The 11,782-nt window shown below is 36.0% G+C and overlaps 1 protein-coding gene across 4 annotated transcripts; it reads right to left on the reverse strand.

The window, feature by feature from the left end:
• Positions 1-785: 785 nt before the first annotated feature.
• On the reverse strand, positions 786-10,378 carry LOC130415257 (uncharacterized). Of its 4 annotated transcripts, none has more exons than XM_056740825.1 (18): positions 10,209-10,378; positions 7,862-7,974; positions 7,556-7,673; positions 7,414-7,479; positions 7,134-7,202; positions 6,540-6,887; positions 6,373-6,474; positions 5,527-5,759; positions 5,265-5,443; positions 5,092-5,185; positions 4,655-5,005; positions 4,441-4,558; positions 4,212-4,303; positions 3,952-4,069; positions 3,375-3,479; positions 1,891-2,055; positions 1,341-1,523; positions 786-1,195 (listed from the first exon to the last, which is right to left on the reverse strand). In XM_056740825.1, the coding sequence occupies exons 2-18, from the start codon at positions 7,919-7,921 to the stop codon at positions 984-986; spliced, it is 2,613 nt and encodes an 870-aa protein (XP_056596803.1). In that variant the 5' UTR covers positions 7,922-7,974; positions 10,209-10,378; the 3' UTR covers positions 786-983. The 4 variants fall into 4 exon arrangements, with proteins under 4 accessions (XP_056596803.1, XP_056596802.1, XP_056596804.1 ...); XM_056740824.1 differs by having other exon boundaries at positions 6,540-6,911; XM_056740826.1 differs by having other exon boundaries at positions 6,540-6,911; positions 7,556-7,681; positions 10,209-10,377.
• Between the last annotated feature and the right edge of the window lie 1,404 nt (positions 10,379-11,782).

The following is an 11,782-nucleotide window of genomic DNA, read 5'->3' on the forward strand; positions in this document are numbered from 1 at the left end:
ATTACAAAATCATGGCTGCGTAGAAGAATCCGGTTACTGAAATGGCCTGCCTGAAGTCCAGATCTTCACCCATAGAAAAAATTTGGTGCATCATAAAGAGGAAGATGCGACAAAGAAGACCTTAGACAGTAGAGCAACTAGAAGCCTGTATTAGACAAGAATGGTACAACATTCCTATTCCTAAACTTGAGCAACTTGTCTTCTCAGTCACCAGACGTTTGCAGACTGTTATAGAAAGAAGAGGGAATGCCACACAGTGGTAAACATGGCCTTGTCCAAACTTTTTTGAGATGTGTTGATGCCATGAAATTTAAAACACAACTTATTTTTCTCTTGAAATTATATATTTTATAAGTTTAAACATTTGATATGTCATCTATGTTGAATTCTGAATAAAATATTGAAATTTGAAAATTCCACATCATTGCATTCTGTTTTTATTCACAATTTGTACTGTGTCACAACTTTTTTGGAATCAGGTTTGTATATAAATGTGTTTTGTGGTTAGATCTTAAGTACATCTTAAGCAAAATTAAATATTTAAGCACGATCACAGAACATTTAACTTATTAAGCCTATTATCAAAAAGTTTGGTGAAACTTTATGTATTGCTATATTATGTTATAATATTTTTGTTATATTGTAATTCTGTTAATGATCCATGTGTTAATGTAGTGAAGTATGTAGTAAACAAATTTGTACAAGAAAAAATTACAAACTATAACCAAACTGTGACGTTAAACGATATTTTGTAATTAAGGAATCAAGACTCAGTCAGGCAGTGATAGAACATTCAGGGTCAAGGTTTTATTCTTTACAATGGGGAGAAAACATGGCTTCAAAAGACAGATTCATCAAAGTGGCTGAGTAGAGCAGAGAAAGTCTGATTTAAGATGCTACTTTTACAGGAGAGGAGTAAATTACTGCACCCAGCAAACTTGAGCCACCTAGAGTAAGAAGACCAGTCAAAACTCTGGTCAAAACTATAATTCATCATCGGTAGAGGCATCTGTGGAGGCATGCTCAAATGGGTCTTCATCTTCTTTTTCAACAACAGGTCCATCATTGCCACCTAACGCTATTCGGGAATATGTTTCTTTCACAGTCACCAGGTCTCTTTTGATCTCCTCACATTTTTGTAGGACAGCACTGTATAGGCCACGGTAAGCTTCACCAGAAAGTCCTGAAGGGAAGCCTAAAATTTCGGATAGAAAATAAGAAAGTGTTTAGAAGTATGCACCACTACATCAATTTGGGACTTTCCAGGTATTATGATCTTTAAAGCAGGTTATTTAAACTAGGCTATACTAAGTAAACAATATTTAGAAATTAGTACTCACTCTGTGTGGCCAGGTCATCTGACACTGCTCTAGCCTGGTCCTTCAAGGCCCTGTAGGTTCTTGTAAGCTGTGTCCAATGTTGTTTCATTTCCTCTACAAGTACAGCCTCTTCCTCAATCAGTCTCTCCAGCTGCATCACCTTGTCAAAAACTTTCTTCTTCATTCCTAAAGAAGTGTCAGGTTCTACAAAGATAAAAAAAAAATCAATTAACATAATACTACTAATCTTAATGCCTTTTGTTAGCAATATCCCATGTTAGTGGAAAAGATGTCTCAGGCAAAAAGTGACTGGTGTTGGATCTACAGTGTGGGAAAACAAAAGGACAAACCGACTTGACACATTACTCTGAGGAGTGACCTGTAGTAACTTCCTCTGGACTGTAGTTTGAGTGAGCTAAAAAAAGTTTAAAGAATGCAATGATGTCTGTGCATTTCTATGGTCTGAAACAAAGGATAAGCACATGGGCCTTTTCCTTTTTTAACCCAGAGTTTAATGAAGTAAGTGTTTGAAGAGGATTCACCAAAATGATTTATGTCAAACTTTACATACCAGAATCCCAAGGCCAGATAGGACTTTCTGTTGTAAGAAGGTCTTCAATTGAACCTACAGATTCTGTTGTGGTTGGAAGACCGTCGTATTGGGATATGGCATTAAACAGCTTTTTCTTATCCTCTCCAATCCGTCTTCGGATCTTGTGTCGCTGTTTGTTACGGTCTGCAGCACAAAAACACCACAGAGAGAGGTTTCAGGAGGATACGCATGAAGGTCATTGTGCTAATGGCGCCTTATAAACTACGGTATTGAGCTCACAGAATATCAGGGATTAAAAATGCAATTGTAGAATATTTAAACTACAATAATAAAAGTGTGGTCATAAAACCATAATAGATAACCTTGAATGTGACCAATTTTCAAGTTATCCAGGAAGTTGGGTGCTGATAACATTGGACATATAGGCAGAGTTAGGACAGTTCACTCAATGTACACTCACAGTATAAAGGTTACTAATGGTTCTTGTAGTAGAATAGGCGGGGCGAGACCGTGGTTCGAGTCCGGTGAGTATTTGTGAATTAGCGCCAGCTGTGCGCACACCGGGCTCGAATCACGTAGGAGATTGGGAGCATATAAAAGGAACGAGCGACTGGACCGTCGAATAGAGAGGACCGGGCCCGAACTTGTGTTATGTTTGTATTTATATTTATGTTTTGTTCGCCGGCGGTCGTCCGTGAGGGGCCACCGGCTGTTGTATTACTTTATTAAATGTTTTGAATGTCTTTCGGTTTCCGACTCCTTCCTTCCATTTTATGTAAAACATGTTCGGGCCCGGTCCTCTCTCTTCGACGGTCCGGTTGCTCGTTCCTTTTATATGCTCCCAATCTCCTACGTGATTCGAGCCCGGTGTGCGCACAGCTGGCACCAATTCACAATTACTCACCGGACTCGAACCACGGTCTCGCCCCGTCTACTCTACTACAGTTCTATATGCACAGTGTGCTGTAGATGTGAGACTTCAGTCTTCAGATGTGATAACATTTAAATAACTTAATAATATCAATACATATCACATTTTAAAATTAACCCCACAAGTACATGAGGGCATGGAAAGGGAAGGAATTGAAAAATTCGATTCAAATCGGAATCGAATCGAAAAAGAATCGAACACTTGAAATTTAAATTACACTTATCAATTCCTATGTGCATATTTTCAGAAATGTGCATGTGTTAACTTCGGATAAAGCAAATGAAATACAAATTTACCACACATTTATTTAACCATGATGTAGTTGGTATTAAACTATGGTAATTTTTTTTTATAAATCAGACAAAACATGGTTGCTATGTACACAGAATGGTGCTCATAAACCGATATTTTTGGCAAATCTGTCAATAAGCAGGCTTAAAGGACCCTACAGGTCAAAGTTTTGCTTCAACTGTGGAATCAAAACTGGGAATCGATAACAATTGAAATCGATAAGCAGAATTGGAAATCAAAATCATCAAAATACCCAACCTTAGGCATGGAGCCTACTTACCGGTTACACGATACAGATCCCTCTTTTTCTGCTGGATGCCCAAAAATAGGCCTTCAATCAGATGTTGCAACGCCACTGGATCATCTGTTCGGAGGTCATCTGGAGCTGTAAATATTTAGTAAAGGTATTTAATCAATATCATGCACTTTCTGTTCCATCAAAAATAGAACAATTAAACTATTTCTATAAAACACCTAATATAGACATGTTTAGGGATAAGGTGGTTAACATTTAGTGAAAAAATAAGTATTCAATGAATTCAAAATATTGACAATGGATATCAACAAATGTTTTGCCAAAGAATCTGAGAACATTTGCTCAGTTTGCTAATTGGTGAATAAGTGTTATGAAGTTTTTTGGGAGAAAGTTTCATCATCTTAGTTTACTTTAAAAAGAGAAAGAGCTCCCAATTATGCCATTGTTTTATTGTTTGGTTTGGTCATTCAATGTCACTAGAGGAGTCAGGTGTTAAAACACAAACGAGCAAGGAAAAATAACGTATTCAATATATATTTTATATATAAAATAACACGTTCAATAATTTTTAAATTTAAAAGAGACAGCAACAAGTACTTACTGTCAACTGCCCACTGTCTCACATCAGTAACCCACTGTTGTAGTTCCTCATCAGACCTTTGCGTGGACTCCTTTATAGCCTCAATGTCCTCTTTGACTTCCTTTGTCTTCTGGATAGTCTAAAAGCACAATTAATGGAAAGTCACACAAAACTGTCGCAATCCTAAATGTATAAGATACTGAGTACATACAAGTTATCAGTAAACATCAGTCAGATGAAATGTAATCTTCCTTGATGAATATTTTTTAGTTTTTACTTACCTTCAAGTACCGTGTAGACAAGTACTTGTGCAGGTTTCTTTTTTTTCGCTCATTCCATCCTCTGGCATGTAATGTGATCATATCTACTCGTGCTGTAAAGATGAAAGAATTAAATGAGCTTTTTGAGCAGTGATGGTTAATCTACAAGTATGATTCTTGAAAAAAGCAAGCTGTTTTAATTGTTATGCTACCAAAGCACAATCCGTGAGCACTGAAAAAAAACACTTACCAGCCTTACTCATGTATTTTGTAGTTATAGCCACACGGGACAAAAAGCTGTTGACTTGTTCAACTTCTTCACCAATGGTAGTGCCTGCCCCTGTTTGGTTTTTGCCACCCCACTGCACCTAAAACATGCACACCAGATGTCCAAACCACAAATATTGAGTTCAAGGAGGTCAAACAGGAAAAGAACTTACCATATTGTTTGAAGATATATTTACCTCACATTTTGTAGAATGCCCCTTTGCATGCATGACCGAAAGAAATGGCTTCATCTGAGTCAATTTTTTCATTTCTGGGAATGCTTGAGCCACCTTTTGTAGATAAGGCCAATATCTACACATGATGTCGGTGCAGAAGAACTTGCAATTTGTTTTTGTGGCCAGATCATTTTGCAAAAACAGAGGGTATGCAAATATCTCCCCCCTGAACATGTTCAGACCTCTAAGCAATATGCAGTGTCTGCAAACTGCCACCTCTAAGCCTTCTTCGTCACATTTGGAGTTTGTCTTCTTAGAGGTCTCCCTGGCTGCAGCCCATGTTGATGTTCCACAGGTGCCTTTTCCACTTACCTGTAACACAGAGTCATATCAAATATATACACAAAGTAAATGCTGATTTATTGACTACAGTCGTAAGTCTTTGACAAATATCTTACTGGCTTGATCTTCTCACGAACACAATCAACAAATGTTGCTACAGCTTTGTCATTGGCCAGAAAAACTCCATCAAAAAATGGTTGTTCCTCTACCCTACATAAATAAAATATGTTAAAAGCAAAAATGATTCACAAGACATTTTGACAGTGTAATGTTATCAATAATAATATACCCCTTTGTTTTGCTGAATCTATATAATTTTCTGTTTCCATCTGCAGACACAGCAACTGTATCTGGGGTGCAAGCTGGGCAAGAGAAGTGGTCAATGCCGCAGAGTTTTTCTCTTTCATGACGACAATATGTCCATTCAAGGAAAGCTTTTTGGAAGATGTCGCCACAAATGTAACCTCTCTGGAATTACAAAAATTTGAATACAGTGACATGCCAGTTAGACTTGCACAAATGAAGAAAACAAATGACCTTCCAGATGTTACCCTTCCAAATTGTTGTGAGCGCTGTTCTAACATTTTGACAAATGCTTGTCTTGAAAGACCAGGTGCATTGATCTTCAGGTCCTCAAAAGAGGTGAAAAGGTCTAGCTGGTATATGGTTTGAAATCCCACAGTGCCCGGCCAGTAACCACTACACAGCAGGTCTCCCACTTCAGGTGTCCATGACGCATGACATGTTCTGCAATTCATAACTGGCAGGTACATGTCATAGCGACCTGAAAAAAGATTAGATCACTTAAATTTTTTTATCCATTTCTGATTCCAATTACATAACAAAATTGTAGTTGGAAACCATCACAGTAGTTGGAATCCAATTAAATGACACATTTTAAGGTAATAATAAGACAACTTTTAAATAACTTTGGGCCTATATTGTTTCAATGGGATAATATTATATCATATCATTATAAAAATACAAAGAGTAAGAATATTACATTTGTTATTACTAACAACTTAACATAATATTATGTAAAGGTTTTCCAGAATGGTATTTGTGAAGGAACTGCGGGGGTGTTTAAGAGTTTATATGAAAGGCTAAAAATTAATTAAATAATACAAATGTTATATTATAATAAATCATTTTAAAATTAAAATAAAAAACTACTAAAAAATAAAATAATTTATTTGTCTACACGCATGCGATTTTACCATAACCAATGACAGAGAACCAATGAACATGCAAATGTAATAATTATTCAAAAAAATATTTTTAAATCTCTGTGGTATAGATGAAATTGAATTGAATAACCTGATTAAAAGTTTTTAAAAGATTAAAAGATTAAATGCCAATAGACAAATACAATAGAAACATTGCGTGTCATACAGTACCATTTATGCAAATGAGTGCAACTGATCGTCCGGCGACAACAGAGAGGTTTTGAGGGTCACAATCACAAACTTTTTCTGGTTGTGTGATTGGCAGCAAGCACACTAGATGAAAGGAAAAATATATTACCAAAAAATAACATGATTTTAAGCTTTCCAGTAATTCCTACCTTGCTCATATATGACATTTTGGCCACTGAAGTCTTGCACAGCAGTTGATGGAGGGACAGGTTTATAGAACCCATCTATAAGAGTCTCTCTGTTGTGAAAAACTAGATGTTGATGCGTAGAAACATCACACTTTCCACAGTAACGGGGTTTAGGCAAACAGTCCTTGCACCTGATGACTGCTTCTTTCAAGCTGCAGTGATCACAAGGACCAAGATGTACACAGTCTGAAGCAAGCAAACTGTCAAGGAGTTTTGGTCTTGCTTCCTGCCAGCGTTCTTCAGACAAGGATTGCCTCAGTGCCCAATCATTAGATGCTGTTGATCTGGGTTCATCACAGTCCATTGCATCTTGGAGTAGATGTACTTGTAAATCTTGCAATAAATTAATTTACATTACAATTCCTTATCATGAACAAGCTTGTAAGAACACAAACACAGTTTATGTTGTTTAAAAAAACAATCTCTTGAGTGCTACACCTAAATATTCTGAAGCAAATCTGTACATTTTCATAAAATGCTTGCTCTATTATTAATTCAGAGACAGTTCTGATAGGTAAAAACTTACTACACAAAACAAATTTAAAGTAAGCATACCAATAATCCGATGTGCATCTACTTCTCCAAAATGTTTGGTAGTTGAGGCTTCAGATGTGTTTGTAGTTTCTAGAATTTTAATGCAGTAGCAGGCATACAAAGAACAGAACAGATGCAATGGGAACTCTTTCCACTGTTGAGCAGCTCATATGGGAATGTATTTTATCAAATTACCTGTCTGTTAGTATAAACAGACTTCAGGGTATAAATGTGAAAGATAAACAGTATTTGGTTGAACACATGATTGTACATCGAATCAACAAAAACAAAAATTGCTTACCAAGCTCAACTTCTTGAGGGTTATTTGAAGAGGCACTGGTTGAGGCAACTGGTCTTTCAGATCGGTCTAAAAATAAAAGGGAAAAAAATGGTATTTACAAAAACTTAGTGAAAATCAAAGGGTCAAAAATATCAAAACATACCTGTCTTTCGTTTATGCTTCTCATAGACCAAGAATCCTTTTTGGTCTCTTTGTTTCCACCTGAGTTTTATCTTCTTTCTTTTTCGTTTTTTTGGTGTTTCTTTTACTGCCTCCTCACTCTGTATTACTCAAATACAAGAGGTAGAACAACGACTTCAAAATATACATATTTAAGAATGTGTTGAACACGTTTCTGAATATCAATTTTCAAGTTGCAAAAAATACAAACAGTGGAACACACACGCACACACATACAGTGAAATACTGCTTGATGCAGAATGCTGGTACATAATTTTATAAAAAATACCTGTAACTCCTCCAAATCAGCCATTATTTCATCGAGATCAGGCTCTAATCTCTCCTCCATATTTTACACTGCTGTAGGCTGACAATCCTTCTCAGTAATTTATTTTTTGACACCTGAGAGGCACAAAAAAAAGGACACATCAAAACAAATGAAAATATGTGGGTAACGGTTTGCATACAACTGGGAGGCCTCCTTGATTAAGTTTATTTCCTACCCAGGCAGTGCCTAGGTAAATGTTCTCAATGATGGTTAATTGGGTGCCGGTGATGCATTGGGCAGTTTTCATCACCTGATGGAGTGTTTACTGTCCGATGTGGAGCTCTTGCCATACCACACTTGAGTGTGGTTTGGGAGTAGATCGAAATGTTAAATGCTTAAGTCAATGAACTGCATTCTAACACAAATTTTGATTGTTTGGTTAAGGCAGAGTGGAGCTCCTTTCTGGCATCAGGAGTGCTCACACATGATTCTATTGTTAACATTTACCATTACAATTACTACTGGTTTATGACTAAATATAAAAACAAAATGCTTTCATTGTGATATTTTATTTCTGTTTCATCAGCCATGTTTTCATCAATGTATTTTTCTACACTTTTTGAAGTATCACATTAGAAAAGGTTGATGGAAACCGCAAAATTGAAACAGATTTGCCCAATAAATTCTGATGTAGTGAGCATTTAACTGACATGACTGATCAGCTGTTAACGAAAGGAGAAAATCCACGGCTAAACATGCCTTTAAGGATTTTAAAGCACAACGTGAAGACCAAGAAGTGCATAAAAATCCTTTAAAATGATCTAGTAAAAAGGGGTCAAATTGTTACGTTACATATCATTATAACATAAATTAACTTTTTAAAATGAGGTTGTTACTTTAAAGTCCAGCCACATGGGCAGTTATCTTAAGCTCGAGCACCACTCATTCTGTGGCAGGTACGGCTGCTACATAAAATGCATGTTCAATACATAAATAAATGTAGTAATATGTACTCATATGCAAGCATGGCATTGGCACAAGTTGGTGCTACATGGAAAGACTAACCTGATATGTCAACGTTTCACTGTACGTTTTTGAATTACCTGTAGTCTGATTAAAAGTATTTTAAAATGTAATTTAGCCTAATTACAACTATGCCAATAGACAAATACAACCAATTTTCATTGGTTAATGGAAAAGTGTTTTAAAGCTTGACGTTTTGCAGAAAATCTGAGTTATATTTGACATAAGAATACAAACTGTATTAAGGGATTACATTTTATGGAACATATTTTTCCATAATTATTTATTAAACCTAGTCTGTGGGGTAAAACGACCCCAGCAGGTATCACTGATAGTAAGTATGTACATCACATCCTTTCTTATTCCATCATGTAGTTTCTCAGGTTAGAAACATTTTCATATAAATAAATAAATAAGTTATTTCGGCTTAGTGCTTGTCACGTATGTAATGTGTTGAAAAACAAGTTAAAAACAGGGGTCACGCATGGATAAATGCATAACATTATAATACCACTTCAACTGGGACGATGAATGATGCATGCGTTTTAAATTACTTTTTAACTTCTGTTACTATAATATTTCGTCTTTTCACGTAAACATTTCAAATTGACTTCGATGTGTCCACATTCAACGATGTCTGCAGATTAAGACTACACCAACAACTGTAGGTTTTGACCTAAGTGTGATTTTCAGTTACAAAGATTATCCTTAAACTGGACATGAGTAACTTACTTATAGCGCGCACGCGCGCGCGCGTGAATTCAGTTCACTGAAGACTCGCTATGAACGGCTCATTTGAATCATTGAGTAGTTCATACAATCGTAGATGAATCATTTGGCGTGATTTGCGAACCGATTTACCCGGTTCGTTAAAAATAATCATTTCTTTCATGAGGGGCACATCGTAATTTCTTTATTTCCAAATAAGGAGTAACGATATGCTTTATGTAATATAGCGGAGTAAAAAGATAAAAACGTCATTACTGTCCACCACTGCGAACAATAAACCGAATTATAAAGCGATCTATTTATATTTTCAAAGGTCGCCAAAAGCTTTATTAAGCTTACCGGATAACAAGCCACATAGCTACTAAATCTACCGCAGAATTCGTAACGGTAATTGTAAAAAAAAAACTTTAATTGTCGGCGGTGGCTAACGCTAGCTAAATTACTCATGCGTTAGCTTCACTTAACTGTCCACTGGCGTCACGGGCAGTCGCATGATTCTAACGTTACAGTTTAGTTACCATTAGAGCAAACATGTTTCAGTAAAACAACGTGACACTTTACAATTTCACTAAAATAACGCAGACAGCATTAGGATAATGTGATATACTGTACATACCTCTGACGCTCAATCGTGTTGTATGTGGAGTCGACCGTCATCGATGTGTCACACAGAGGTCTTCTCTTTAGCGCCCCCAGTGGACTTTCGTGTCGTAAAACTGTAGAAATATGTACCTGCTAGAACGTATTTAGTGGCGCTGCAAAAAGTGTGCAGAGGTACGTCTTACCCATGAGACCAGGTTGGATAATATTTATTAGTCTGAACTTGTTATCTGTGCAAACAACCATAGCATTGTCAGACATTTGTTGTTAAGCAATTCTGTTGGCAAAAATGATGTGATGTTGTGTAACAAACACCCTTTGATTTTGTTTTCCTGGTTGATAATTCCATTGCATTACATCTAAAAAATATTTTAAATACTTTTTACCACATATGTTCCTCCCAAATCAGTGTAAATAAAGTGCAGATCAAAAGATCATCAAGTCACACCCTTTATAAACTAGACAGAAATCTACTTGATTCCTTTGAATGAGTGACACTCCTTAATTCGAAACAATAATGACAAACGACAAACACACCTGTCATGGAAATAATAATCCTTCCAAGTACATATAAAAACAAGCCTGACTTCATTCAGCACACGCAAGCAAATGTTCAACTTAATTAATCTTTTCATATCTGTTTTTTTTATTTAGGTAACATTACAGTGATATAGATACTTACATCAAGATGATAAAATGTTGAAGAAAATGGCGCTGTTCAAAATAAAAAGCAGAACAAACCATTCGGTTTGTAGAACTACAATGTCTTGTTAACACATAAATATAATATTGTGTAGGAGAGTATTAATGCAATTTATCGGACATTTATATCGCCTTCCTTAGCATAATTGTCCTTTGTTACTCTTATATAGCTTTTAAATTGATTTATTTATTTATCTTTGCATAATAATAATGTACACACCTTCACAGGAATTATCTTGCCTTAACATCAGTCCTGTTGGTTGGCAAAGTAAGCACGCAATAAACAAGACGGCAACAATGGGTGTACACCTCTGCTTTTTTTTCGAGAGTTCATGTGAACTTTACCAGACCAGTTTTGCCCTATATCCATATTTTCCATTAGCTATTTTTTAGGGAAAAAAGTTGAATTTAAAATTCGACAGGTGTCATGATTAGTTAAATAAAGAATAATAGTTTAGTTGAGTTACTGCGGAATAAAGGACGTTACGACACTTATACAAAACCTGGATCTTCTAGAGGCCGAAAAAATAGGCTATACATCACCCATAGGAAATAAAACAAAAGGCTCGTAAAGAATGTATACACCTTCACAGAAATGATCTTATCTTAACATCAGTCCTGTTGGTTGGCAAAGTAAGCACGCAATAAACAAGACGGCAACAATGGGTGTACACCTCTGCTTTTTTTTCAAGAGTTCATGTGAACTTTACCAGACCAGTTTTGCCCTATATCCATATTTTCCATTAGCTATTTTTTAGGGAAAAAAGTTGAATTTAAAATTCGACAGGTGTCATGATTAGTTAAATAAAGAATAATAGTTTAGTTGAGTTACTGCGGAATAAAGGACGTTACGACACTTATACAAAACCTGGATCTTCTAGAGGCCGA

Source organism: Triplophysa dalaica, chromosome 25 (assembly GCF_015846415.1).
Source record: "Triplophysa dalaica isolate WHDGS20190420 chromosome 25, ASM1584641v1, whole genome shotgun sequence".
Taxonomy (NCBI): Eukaryota; Metazoa; Chordata; class Actinopteri; order Cypriniformes; family Nemacheilidae; genus Triplophysa; species Triplophysa dalaica.